At 36.9% G+C, this 14,836-nt stretch overlaps 1 protein-coding gene across 1 annotated transcript in view; it reads right to left on the bottom strand.

The window, feature by feature from the left end:
* Positions 1-14,836, bottom strand: part of MACROD2 (mono-ADP ribosylhydrolase 2) — a 2,023,701-nt gene that overhangs the window by 1,281,374 nt on the left and 727,491 nt on the right. The window contains exon 5 of the mRNA XM_042931649.1: positions 2,811-2,927. Coding sequence (XP_042787583.1) covers positions 2,811-2,927 — 117 coding nt within the window. The remainder of the gene's footprint in view (positions 1-2,810; positions 2,928-14,836) is intronic.

Genomic DNA, 14,836 nt, shown 5'->3' with positions numbered 1-14,836 from the left:
ATCTCTGAGGCTTATCTTTCCACAAATTATGATGAGTCACAGAATTTAGACTACAAATATGATTAATTCAAATACAAGCATTTATGAATAAATTAATCTAGCAAGCATAAGGGAAGCAAAGGCCAGTCCAAAATTACCAACTTTGTCTGTAACCTAGACAATAGCATTTTCCAAACAATTGCTGAAGCATGAAGATATTATCATTGGTGGCTAGATGAATGGCTTTAGTACCCCCATAATGATAAACCCACTGTCACAGAGGACAGATAGGAACTAGTTTCTGCTGTCAAACTGTCATGGAATTATTAAATATGGAGGGGGAAAATGACCCAAACAGTATGTAATGAGCTCCCTTTTCATTCTCTCTCTACAAAAGCACATCTGTGGATTGTTAATGATTCTGAAATGGATGAACCAAATTGATGAGAAAAGAAAAACATCTTTCAGAGACAGGAAAAGGGAAAATGAACACACACATAATGTTTATAAAATATAATTTAAAATATAAAGGCTTGTGAAAGTACTGTGGAAAACTATAACATAGCATACAGATATAAGTGATTATTACTCATTTCCATATCACCTTATTGCTTTCCTTGTTTTTCCTTTATGTTTTAAATATAGATCATCAATCTCTTAAAATATGGAGAAATACCAAGACTTATTCACAAGTAGTCCATGTGTGTAACTTTCGTGAGGTGGCACTGCCATTCCAGACTGGGACTTTCTATACTGCTGAATGACTTTTTTACTAGATGTGCCCTGTGGGCTGCACACAGTGACTGGAATGTGTACCAGTCACTCAGTATCTCAGTATCTCAGTATTTCAGTACCTCAGTTCACACAGATTCTGTACAAGCCCTGTGGATTGGCTTTCATTAACTAGAGTCCTTGTGCCACAAAGACTCAGTTGGCATGGGATGCCCAGGAAAGCCACACCTCAGCTCAGAGATATGACTCAATCATGAAATTCCTCAAGCACAAGCACTGGTGGTATTGATCTTTACACCTCAGTGGTATTGTGCAAGTCTTCAATAACCCTGAACTAAGTTGGATGACTTACAAGGATGTGAAACTGAAGCACATTAGACAAAATTATCATGATGTCAATCCATACACTGAAGCCACCATTTTATTTGGTCATATTTAGTGATACTGGGGTTATCTCTCTTCAGAAATCTCAGTTATAAAGAATTTCTTATTTGTGCTTTAATACATAGGAAACAAAGTAGTAAAGTACTAGGAGACCAGGCCGTAGTCCTTAGCTTAAGGACAGACACAAGTCTGAAAATAATCAATATTCTGTTTGTTCTCAGGGTGGTATCAGTTAGCTATATCACAAAGGTAGTATGGTGTTAAAAAGAAAAAAAAATGACCAATATTTGTAAACACAGAGACATAATCCTGGAAAGGGAAATCACCTTAAATACTCAAATTTTCTGACTCAGAGGGAGAATTGTTTGAAACACCACTGTACCCAAAGGACTTTATTTGACATAAATATACATTCCAAGTGGGAGTGAGGGGCCATTTGGCACATGACTTGACTCTTTCACACAAGGTAAAAAACACTAAGAAAGAAAGAAAAGTGAGAAGTCATTGAAGGAAAATTAAACAGTATACATTTGCTATACTTTCACTGGAACCCACTGTGAGAAATATAGAAAGTAGTATTATGATGTTTATGAAGGAAAAATATCATTTTAATATATTACATTTACTACAAAGCCTCAGATTTAAACATACTTTAAAGTAATCTTTCAAAAATAACACACCCTCTCCACTCACATATATGCGTAGGGAATTCATTCTTACACAGCCTGTCTATATAGAGCCCACCAAGTATCCCACAGATTGTGTTATAATTTTTTAGTCACATTTTCTCCACTGCAAAACAACAACAACAACAAAAACCACACTTCATTTTTACATAAAATGTACTCACAGACCCAGGCAGTATCATAAGAAGTAGATGAATAGAATAAACAATTAATTGGTGTCCCAATTTCCAGATCAATGAACACCTTAATGACACAATGAAACCCTGTACCTCCACTGACCAAGCCCTGAAGATTATGTGATTAAAACATCTGTGCCTTTAACTAGCTTCTCTCTTAGTATTTTTATTCTACACCACCCCACTCAGCTGGCTAAACGACTAGGCAACAAGGTCAATCAAATGCAATACTTCTCTCTATTCAAATATAATGGAAGTTTTGACCATTCCACATTCAAAGAGCAAATACATTCTCACACTGACAACCACATTCCATTGGCTTTTCCTGAAAGCAAAGTGTGACAGATGCCTTGGCTGTAATTGCCAATCAGCCTTTACATGGCAGCTGAAAACACAATATATCACTTTGATCTCCTTTGCTCTAAACACATCCACAATCAAGAAACCTGAACAAGGAATAAGAAATTGGCATCATTTCCAGAAGCTGTCACTCCACGGCACTTAAATACTATAATGTATATTTTGCTCACATGTTTATTTCTCTGTTTCAGAGACACGCTGTTGAAGATCTGAGCAACAATCACCTACACTTACACACTATATATATATATATATATATATATATATATATATATACATATATGCATATATATATATATATATATATATATATATATATATTTGAGGAACTATTTGGAAAACACATTTTATTACCAAGTACAAAATCTGAATATAAGCACATTTAATTAAATATCACCACTGCCACTTCCTTTCCAGTTACACGCTTGAGCAATAAAACAATGTAAGAGTGCTCATCTGATTTTGAAACACTGTTCAAAAGAGCTGTACTCACATTTTGCCGGCAGGTCATAGCCACATGTGATTTTTGCATGTCCAGTTTCACAGCCGTTCAGGTTACGACATTCTGCCAGTAAACAGGGGCCAGCTGCTCGGTGAATACAGCCATCCACTAGGAAAGAGAGAAAGAAGTTAGCTCATTTTCATCCTTTTGGAAATAAATGGACAACCTGAGATAGAAAGAAAAATGGAGCTCAGTTTTTCTTCCTGGAAATCACCATAGTCTCATAGAAGAAACCTATGATGTCCAATCCTTCAAAACTATGTTTTCTTGTGTGTGTGTGTGTATGTGTGCGTGTGTGTGTGTGTGTGTGTGTGTTTTTGATTTGTGTGGTGAGCAGAGGTAGAAGGGTTATAGAAGTCGTGTAGTGTGCTGGTAAACATTAAACAATAGTTTCTCTTGGGGTGGGGAGTCGCTGATTTACCATTTTCCATTATCAATTGTGTAAATATCCCCACCACGTCCAATGTCTAACTATTAACTTGATGACACTAAACACAGGATTGGGAAGAAATGCTAACAATTCTGTCTCCCAAGCTGGTAAGTGTTGTCTCTGACATATCACAGGTTATAGAAGAAAAAAGGTCAAGAAGAAAGTGAGAACGTCACTCTGAAACATCTGTACTCACTTCAAAACTGAGAGTAGAATTACAGCCGTGAGGAAAAGAACCAGACCTCCGAGTTTCCCCTCCCCCAAAAGCATGACACAAATACAGCTGTGTGTCTGCAGGGTATCTGACAGGGCACTAGATGATGGGCAAGGGCACCTTAGGTCTTAGTAAACACCCATAAAGTCACCCTCACTCACTTGACAGGCACTAAGCCAAGAACCTCGGCTGTTGCTGCCCTAGCTCTGCTAAATGATCAGCTTCCTGACTTTCACCAACCTCAAGCGTCACCAGTCCTTTGGCCTCTCAGCCTCCCCCCTCAACACCTGGCCTACACAGTGAAACTCGCCTTTTGAAAACACAAATCTGATGCTGCTGGAAATTAAAATCTTATACTACTGGATGAGAGGCAAGTACACAGATGGAAAGGTCAAAGATCATATGCACATAAATTAGGAAACTGAAAACTTGGGTTCTTAGTTGTTATTGATTGGGCCCCTTGCATGGAAAGGAAATGTAAGACTCCTAAACAAGGATAAGGAGACAGAGAAAGAGAATCATTGTAACCTGGGATGTGAAAATAAACCAGGATATTAGAGATCAGAAGGAGTCCCCCTGCCTCCCCGGTACACACCAGCATGTAATTGATTATTGCCTCTTATTATTGTTATTGTTATTATTATTAATATTACTATTATTTCTATTTTGAAAGGAAGCCAGATAGTGGATGAAAGGTGATCAGTGAGGGGCAGACAACTTGTCTAATGTTCAAGTAGCTTCTGCTACCATGGACTGGCATGAAGACATTGCTTTCAGCTGAGGAAGACCCCCTAGGGAAACAAGCTCATCTGGGCTTGACTACATCACCATTCATGTAGAGTCTGAGAATGAACCTGGGCTCAAGGACCCTCACAACAAAACGATTCCAGACTACTCTGGGCTATAATATATGAGAATAACAAGGTTAAAATGGACTCTGCCTTTACCAGTCATATGATACTCAAGTCCCAGTTTCCTTAGAAATTGGTGTCGATAATGGCACTACCTCACATGGTTGTACATAGAATTTAAATAATATAGTGCATGAGAGGCACCACATAGCATTTAAGACAGTGTTATGTGCCTCATTAATAGTTCTCGTAATTATTTAATTATCTAGTTAATTATAAGTTAATAATTTAATTATCTTAAACCCATCTAGTGGATGGGTCTTTTATAGATTTTAAAATAACTCCTTTCCTTATTTAAAAATAAGAAATATAGAGAAGCAAGAAGAATATGAAAACCACCATGGGGTGCCTGCGTGGCTCAGTCAGTTAAGCGTCCGACTTCAGCTCACGTCATGATCTCACGGTGCGTGGGTTCAAGTCCTGCATCAGGCCCTGTGCTGACAGCTCAGAGCCTGGAGCCTGTTTCAGGTTCTGTGTCTCCCTCTCTCTCTGCCCCTCCATGGCTCACACTCTGTCTCTCACTCTCTCTTAAAAATAAACATTAATTTTTTTTTTAAAAAAAAGAAAGAAAACCACCATTTATTCCACCACTCAGAGAATCTTCAACATGCTCATTCTTTCACTGCTTAGTCACACACACACTCACACATACAACTTTTCTCTTACAAAAAAAAGGCTTGATAAATTTTCTTCAAACTCTTTCACACAGCATTTTTAAAAAATTTATTCTATGGAATAATTAACACAACTGCAAAAGACTTAAGTAAAAACTTTCAAAATTCTTTATAATAGTGAAAACTTGGAACTACTTAGATAGAGAGCTAGTTAGATAAATCAAATTCCATCAATGCGATGCACGATTATGTGGCTATTAAAAAGAATGGGCCAACTCTATATGTAAATAGTTTCAAACTAGGAAAGATTTTTAAGTGAAATGTCAGGTTTAGAAGAGTACATAAATAGTACAGCCACACCCACACTTATACAGATACAGGTACATGCATACATATATGTACTTGAAAGATATGTTAACATATAAAAAGTGATTATGAGATGGGAAACTGAGGGTGAGACCATTAAGAAGAAAATTAGGTCCTAATTTATGTTTGCATTTTTTTACAAGAGCTTCAAGAAAAGTAGTTTAAATTGAATACTTTTTTTCTTGGCAAAGAGATAGTTACTTAGTTTGAAATGGATAATTAAAATAAGATTTGCTCGTGTACTTAATCATATGCTGTCAAATATTGTCTCCATTATTTAGATTGCAGTGTAATGCAGTTTGTAGATAACTAATTCTCAAAATCTTCATGTTATACCAGCATTCATGACTGCATTAGGGCAATGAAAGAATGGCTGAAGAGCTATTTAACAATAATGACTTCAGCTTACATTTCTTGAGTGCATCTATATGCCAGCCACTATACTGAGGACAACCTTACCATGTAGATACTAATTTTATCATCTCCATTTTATAGAAGCTTAGAAGAGGTTAGTAACTTTCCAATAATCACAAAATATTGGCATTGCGATTCAAAAGCTCCGTTTTGTCTGATGCTGCAACCACACCCTTACCCATTATAATTCACTGCCTGCAGGACCTGAATCCAAATAGTCTTACCTCAGTCCCTGCAAGTGGCATGTTGAACTACCATATTGCATTGCTTTTCAGTTCCCATCAATTGTACTCATGAGTTATAATGTTCATACAATCAAATACACAGATTTCAAAAGTACAGTTTTGATGAGTTTTAACAAGTACGTTACTCATGTAACCATGATATCAATAAAGTTCTCTTGTGCTCTTTACATACAATTTCCCTTCTCACCCTAGAGAGAGCCCCTTTTCTGATTTTGACCAGCATAGCTAAGTTTTGCCTATTTTATAACTTCAAACTTCATACAAGAGATGGGGGTTGGGGGTTAGCTTCTTTCACTCATCTTATTTTTGAGATCCATCTATGTTGTTGTGTGCATCAGTGTTCCATTCCCTTTTATTGCTGAGTCATATTCCATTGTTGAAAATTCCACGATTTCTTTATCCACTCATGTACAAATAGGCATTGACATGTTTCGTTTTTAGCTATTGTGAATAAGTCTGTACAAGTTACAAGTCCTTGTGTGGCTACATGTTTTCATTTCCACTGGACAAAGAACTATGAATAAAATTGCTGGGTTGGTATATATTTTACTTTATAAAGAACTAATACACAGTTTTCCTAAGTGATATACAAATTTACATCTACCCCCAGCAAAGTATGTGAATTCAAATTTTGACAGTCTTTTGGTGTTGTCAGCCTTTTTAATTTTAGCAATTCTAATGGATAAAAAGGGGTTTCTCACTGTGATTTCAATTTGCATTTCCCCGATGATTAACGATGTTAAGTATCTTGCCAAGTGCTTATTGGCCATTCATATATATTCTTTTTGGAAATGTCTGCTCATGTCTTTTGCTAATTTTTATTGTCTTTTTATTACTGAGTTGTGTTAAATCTGCAATTAGTTCCATCCAATTTTTCTTTTTAATTTCAGAGATTTTTTTTTAGATCTTGAGATTTTCATTTGGTTCTTTTTCTTACAGTTTTTGTGTCACTCCTGAACTTTTCCATCTCCTTGCCTGTCTTTTCATGTAAATGCCTTCACAGATTTTGTATAGTGATTTTAACAACCCTGCCTCCCATTCCAATATCTATGTCAGCTATGAATTTGTTTATATTGACTGATTTTCCCCATGTTGCTGGGTCACATTTTCTTGTTTCTTTGCTTGTCCAGTAATTACTGATGACAAACATTGTTAATATGTTATAAAGGCTTTAAATTATCTTACTCCAAACAGCACTGACGCTTGCTCTAGCAAACTGCTCTAGCAAGCAGTTAAATTACTGCCAGGTAATATGGAGGCTTAATTTTAGGCTTTTGTTACGGTAGATTTATTCCAGTTTTTCCCTTAATTCTAGGATGTGGTCTTTATTCCTAAAGCATTAAACTTCTGGAGTTTCAGTGGAAAACCCAAGGTGTTTGTCAATTCCCTCTAAATTGGGGGAAGTAAATTTCTAAACTCTATATCCCTAAAGTGAGAAACTGAATGTTCTACTTCTTTCAGCCTTCAAGCTCATGTTTTCTTCCTGGGTTCCTTGGACTCATTATCTGTACATGCAGTTTAAGGCTCTGCCAAAGATTAGAGGTATTCATTTACAGATTTGGGCATTCCCTCCTTTGTGACTCTCTCCCTTCAAGTACCCTAATCTCAATTCCTAGTTGTTCTGACCACCTGACTTCATCCTATGATTCCTAAAATCAGTAAAACTACTGCTTTTTATTTGAGTCCTATCAGCTACTTCCCATGGTGGGCAAGGAGGGCCCTTGTGGTCAAAGCCATTTAAATGTGGATCTCACCCAGTGTGTTTCTTCTTTCCAAGGCTGAATCCTCTTTAGTTGCTCTCTAGTGCCAATGAACAGTTTCTGTCATTGCTTTTATATATTGTCAAGAATTATAAATTACTATTGGTAGGAAGTCTACTCTGATACAAGCTAGTCTGTCATTATCAGAAGCTGGAAGTTGCATTTTTTATTGGCTAAAACATGACATATTATTTTAGAGCTGTATGTGGCCCTTAGAAAAAGTGCACAGGAGAAAAAGGAAGTGGTATTATCTATTGTATCAATTCTCTACTTGAAAGTGGGTTTTTGTGTCTTTGAAAGACAAAAACAATAATAATGCGTCTATATGCACAAACTCAGTATGACAATTTAAAATTCTCTAATCTATTGTTAATTCTTTTGCTAGACTTATTTTCCTAAAATGCAAATCTGATTTTATACTTTCATACTAAAGTAATGTTTGCTATTCCCCTTATCTTACATTATAAAGCCCTTAATTCCAAATTTTGGTCTTTTAGACCCTTTACAAATGTGGTTCCAACTTAACCTTCCAACCTCACATCATCCCACTCTCTCCCCCCCTTGACATCATCTCATCTGACACATCTAAATCCTCATCATTCCCTAAACACGACGCAACTTCCTTTGCAAAGTACTCTCTATCCCAAATATCTAGCTACCCCTCCCTGTTTCCTGCCTAGCAAGGTCTTCTCATTGTTCAACTTCTAGTTCCAATCTTTCCTCCTCTAAAAAGCTACTCACAACATTTACAGGACACAATAATGCCTTTTTATGTTCCCATATTCTGGGTTATACCCTTATTTTCATACATATAATTGTTTTATAGCTATTATATAAATATAGCAGACTGGTTATGTGCTAGAAAATTTCTGTCCTCTAGTCCATCAGTTCCTTGAAGGTACAGGAGGTTGCTCATTCTTTTTATATCCCTAGTTATCTTAATAACTGACTTTTTGAAAGTGCTTAATACAGTTGAACTACATGCAAGTAAATTTGGGAGTAAAACTAGTGTAGTTTTTTTTTTTTTTTTTTTTTTTCTCTATGTTACTGAAGTAGTCAAGCTAGTTAAATCCAAAGAACCAGAAGTTAAAAAAAAAAAAAAAAAGTTAAATACATAGCCACAATGTTGTGGTCACAAGTCTAGTGATGAGCTTCCATGTTAAAAGTACTAACATGGGCACCTAGGTGGCTCAGTCAGTTAATCATCTGACTTCAGCTCAGGTCATGACCTCATCATCCCCGAGTTCAAGCCCCACATCAGGCTCTGTGCTGACAGCTCAGAGCCTGGACCCTGCTTCAGATTCTGTGTCTCCCTCCCTCTCTGCCCCTCCTCCACCCTCTCTCTCTCTCTTTCTCTCTCAAAAACAATTAAACATTAAAAAATTTTAACAAATTCACAGAATCTGAAAATTCACCTACTTCCGTGGGTCTGGGGCAGCCCACTAGAACATCTGCTCCTTCACCATCCCTTAGGGTCAGAATGCATCAGGCTGAATACTGGGAAGATGTGAGATTCAACATAGTAGCATTTTTTACATTTCTCTCACCCCCATCCCCCAGGTGGGAGGGGATGGAGGTCCAACAGTCAATACCTGCACTGGCAGAGAAGGTATTCAGTCAGACCCAAAATGTCTAAACCTACTTACAACTAAAAAAACAAAAATAAAACTAAAACTAAAACCAAACAAACAAAAAACCCAAGACCAAAAGTCTAAAAGAGAAACAAATGTTGGACACGATATCCCAGAGAGCAGTAGGACTACCTATGTCTATTATCCTACAAAAGAGATATTCACAATAGGAAAAAAGAAAAGATGATTAACTCTATAAATAAATATGTTCACTAAAGTCCACTTATTTTTTCTTTCTGGTTATATAGCTAGAGAGCAATCCCCAGCCTCCCTCGTAGTTATGTGAGGTCATGAGATTGAGTTCTGCTCAGAGGAGTACTGTTAAAAATGATGTAAGTAGGGGCACCTGGGTGACTCACCGAGTTGATTGTCCGACTCTTGACTTCAGCTCAGGTCATGATCCCAGGGTCATTGGATCAAGCCCCATGTCAGGTTCCATGCTGAGCACGGAGCTTGCTTGAGGTTCTCTTTCTCTCTTTCTCTGCCCCTCTCCCCAGCTCACGCATGTGCTCTCTCTCTCTTTCTCAAATAAAATGAATGAATGATGTAACTACTTGTATATCCAATCCCTAAAAATGCTGCATACAGTCTTCCACATCATCATCCATTTTCTGCAGGCTGCATGCAGAGGACCCACTGGAAGAGTCCAGTTCCCCAGGAGATGGTACCGCAGCTAAATGGAAAGTGCCTAAATCCCTAAATCCTGTGTTGAACAGAGCCCCTCCCCCCCCACTTCCTAAATCCTTAAAAACTGTGTGGAACAGAGCCCCACCCCACCCCACTTCCCACAATGGACTGTCAATCCAGTGATAGATAAACATTTTATTATGTAAGGCCACTGAGATTTCGGGACGTTTGTAATAGCAGTTGGCTTTGACTACCACTTTTACTTCTGTTGTAAATACCATACTGGTAATTTTCATTCAGTTTGAATACTGCTATTTTTTTTTAACTTTTATAGAGAAAAAATCAGATTTTACTACTAGAATGAACATATTGTTTTAGCCAAGTTCATTTCCGTAGGTATGCCTCAGAATTCTTAATCATGCTAAATGCTGAGGACTCTGTGAATGCCAAAGCCAGTCTGTCCTATTCATTCAAATAGTTGTTCTCTTACTTTGTGATTGAAAGCAGACTAATAGAAGATAAAGGCTGAGGACTGCCTAAAAACTGTCTGTGGTATGATTAGCTAGTAATGGAGTGAACGCTGTGGTCACTCACAGAGCTGCTCTTCATCAGGGCTAAGAGGAATCTGGCTACAACTTCTTCCAAAGACCACATTTTCTGCTGTGCTGACACATCTGTCATTTACCATCCTGACAAGTGAGACCAAAATGCTTTCAGGCAGATGGTTAACTAAGGCAAGGGACTTTGGCTCCTGGCATATTTCCTCCAGTTATTCAACAATGGCTAAATCCAGAAGACTTCAGTCTATTAATTATACCATCTTGGTTAGGTTTCCTTACAACATAACCTAGAGAATTAGACTGTCTTGGATGGGCTGGAACAATGGGTTTCAGTTGTGCTTGAGGGGGTATTGTTCTCCACTTGTGTCAATAGTACCCTGAGGTGTAGATTTTGAGTATGTTTTTAGAGGATAGTCTTACCCACTATTTAAATAGCTAAAATAAAGACAAAGCAATGGGACATGAAACCACATCAATTTTTCTGACCTAAGATTTATTTTACCCCATACATTCCAATCTGCCTCTTTGGTATTCCTCAGGTAAAGCTCCCTATTTTATATACAGATGAACAACTTGATACTGAAAACAGGAAAGAAAAAACAAGCGACAAAGCACTGAACAGGAATCCATCAGATACAGTGCACCAGGAAACGTAAGAACTAGCAAAAAAGAACCAGGGAAGAGTTCTAAATACGTGTTTAGAAAAATACTAAACATACTATTTAGCAAAATCCACTTATTTTATAAATTGGCCCTATAAGCATTCTTCTTTGTCTTACAAAGACAAATTTTTAAACAGTTTTTAGCAAGGAGGATTTTGAAGTTCTTAGATCTGTACATATTCATTTAATCTTCTTTTGTAAATAAAAGGCAGTAACTTAATCTAAAAGCAGCCACATAAATCACATTAGCTTGAAAAATAAGAGACTCTCTCATTGAATATATCTTTTAGAAGCCCAAGAGAATACAATGGAGTTCTTTCCAAATCAAATCAACATAAATTTATTAAACAAATACCTTGCACAAAGCATTCTGCAAGAAGCTGTGAAGAAATCAAATGATGATAACAATAGGTAACATCTTTTGAGGATTTACAATGTGCCTTCTGGTGTGCTAAATAACTTGCAAGCTTTGCCTTTAATAAGAGGTGGTGCTACAAGATGGAAAGAGGATGATTCTGGAGTCAGAAGGCAGAAGTTTGTGTCCCAGTGCCACCATCGTTTCTTCCCATCCTCTGATTTCCTCAACTGTAAAACAAGGGCCCTTATAGGACCTCTATTCAAAACCATAGGGTTCTTGTGAGTAAACGAGTTATTACATGACAACCATTTCAAATAATGCTTGGCATGTAGCAAGTATGTAGTAAATGTTGGTTATGTTATTACATTTAATCATCATAAAATTTTTCACAGGTAGGAACTATTAGGATTAGGAAGTAGGAACTACTACTTAACAAAGAAGTGGTATTAAGGAATTAGTGCAAGATCACATAGAAGCTGCGGTCAGAACTCACGTCTGTTTGAATTTAATTTATGTCCTTAATCCCTACTCTCTTCTATCTCCATCAAAACCATGGTCCCTTCCCTTGGGAAGCAAGTGAATAAGACAGAAATGCCCGGAACCATATTTTCACTGAAATGAAAATTATTGGCAATATATAGAGTATCTTAGTTATGGAGAATATGTCTTTTAATAGATAAAAAAAATCTGGGTAATATTTCACACGCTAATGTGTTACATTTTGTAAAGTTCTTTGACAAAGTTACCACATATTTCATTCTCAAAACAATTTTGCAAGGTGGTCCTGGACTTTACTACTTTTCTCATTTTATAGCTGAAGAAACTCAACCAATGCAAGAGTAAATGTCTAAGGTCATTCACCTGTTAAGTGGCAGAATTCAAATTTTATTGCTTTTGAAGTACATCAATATCACCTCAAAAACCTGGGAAAAAAATGTGGATTCCTAGACCCAACCTCAAATCTATAGGATCAGTCTCCCTAGCAGTAGGACCCAGAACCTACATTTATTAATCTCAACAGATAATACAGATATACATTACCAATTGAGAACTTTAAGAATAACTCCTCTTTATCATCTTGTTTTCTTGACAAACCTCCAAGGAGTGGTGAATAGTTGGGTCTATAGCAAATCATCTGATAATTCACTGGATGCATAAAGTCATGAGTCCTAGCTCTAATAAATCAGAAGATCCCCTTTAAATTTAATTAGAGCTATAGTCTCCAATAAGTCCTAATCAAATATTTAAAGAATCCATGTCCTTAACAGTTTGTATTTAAAGCAGGAAATATTAACTGAAACTAGAACTGAAGTCCAGTAGCAAGTTGGATCTTGATTAAATGCTGTTTCACCCAAAGATAGATATGGTAATCATGCAATGACTAAAAATGACCATAAAGAGGTCCCTGGTGTATGGTCTCCAAAGTAAGTTTACAAGACATCCATAAAGGAGATGGACGAATATATTTAAACTTTTCTTGATATTTATATGTATCTAATACAATAAGAATGGAATTCAAATTTACTAATATTTAACACAAAGACTGACAATAATACTTGTACATAATTTACAGGTAAACACACAATTTATAAGGGCATACTAAAAAAAATTGTACTGAGAAAGGTACACAAGTAAAAAAATGAAGTCAACAGACAAACTGATTAACAGGGCTCTAGAATCAAACTGCTAGACTATCACTTAAGAGTTTCTACATCTATACAATGGGTATAATATTAGTATCTACCTTCTAAGGTTCTTATTCTAATTAACTAAGGAAACATTTTTGTACAGTGCTTAGCTTGTGTAGTGCCTGTATAAGTACTCAAAGAATGTTACTGTGGTAGATATTTCTACCAATGCAATTGCTGCACAGAGGATTAAAACAATTATTCCCATCTTTGCATCCATGCCCTTGGAAATGTGACTCTACAGCTCCTTTCATCAAGAAATGGAATCTGTTTCCCCATACCCTCAATCTCAGCTGATATTATAACTTGCTTTGGCCGACAGAATGAGACAGAAGTAACCCTGTGCCAGTTCTAGGCCTAAGCCTCAAAAGGCCTTTCACACTTCTGCTTAGCAACTATGTAAACAAGCCCAGCCCAGCCTGCTGAAGGAGAAGAGACTACATGGTACAGAGATAAGCTATCCCAGCTGGAGCCATACTACACTAGTCAGCACTTAACTTTCCTACCAACTGACCACAAATATATATGTGAGAACTGTCCATGAGAAGACCAGTCCAGCTTATTGGTGAATCCACAGAAGTATGAGTTATATAAGTAGTTGTTCTAAGCCACTAAACTTTGGGGGTGATTTGTTACACAGAAAGGCTAACTGATATGTTTAGCCATCATCATCAGGAAAAACACACAAAGGAAAGTCGGTTAAGTAGGTGTCTGACTTCAGCTCAGGTCATGATCTCGCAGTCCATGACTCCGAGCCCCATGTTGGGCTCTGTGCTAAAGCTCAGAGTCTGAAGCCTGCTTCAGATTCTGTCCCTCTGTCTCTTCTCCTTCCCCACTTGCACTCTGCCTCTACCTCTCTCAAAAATAAATACACATTAAAAAAAAAACCTAAAAAAAATCTTTTTAAAAAAGAAAAAGGTTAAATAACTGAAACTCTTAGGAAAGAAAAACAATATAGCTGAAGTAATCAGGTGAAAAGTTGATTCCATTAGAGGTCACCTGTAGCTTGCATGAAAGATTTATGTGTCAGGTACTAAATAGCATCAGTGTTCCCTTTAGGGAGGAGAAGAAATATCTGTTAGAAAAAGCAATACGCTGACAAGGAGATCCACATCTTGAAGCTTCACAGATGCAAGGAATTAAGCTATCTGAAACAGCCTTGGGCTGACTTAAAAATTAACTTCTGTTATAAGCCTCCTGATGTTGGCCAATTTGACTAGGAAAGACTTGGGCTGTAGTCCCAGGAGAAGATGACAAATGTAAAAGAATAAACATTTACACATTTCCTAGCTCAGGAACCTGGAGCAATTTTCAGTTAAGGGTCACACATATAGCTTTCTTCATTTCTAATCTTAAAAGTTTAGAAACTGATCTTTAAAAATTAGGAGATACTTCTATTTCCTAGAATCTAAGACCTAACTAATTGTTCAGATGCCCAACAAACAATGATTTTTGGTCCCTCTTGTTAAACTTGAATTCCCAAGTGAGAATATAAGAATATTTCTCAACAACAAACAGACCTTCTAAAATCCTTCTT

Source organism: Panthera leo, chromosome A3, assembly GCF_018350215.1.
Source record: "Panthera leo isolate Ple1 chromosome A3, P.leo_Ple1_pat1.1, whole genome shotgun sequence".
In the NCBI taxonomy this organism is placed as follows: Eukaryota; Metazoa; Chordata; class Mammalia; order Carnivora; family Felidae; genus Panthera; species Panthera leo.
Note: the sequence above shows the minus strand (reverse complement) of the source record. Positions and strands in the feature narration are given on the sequence as shown.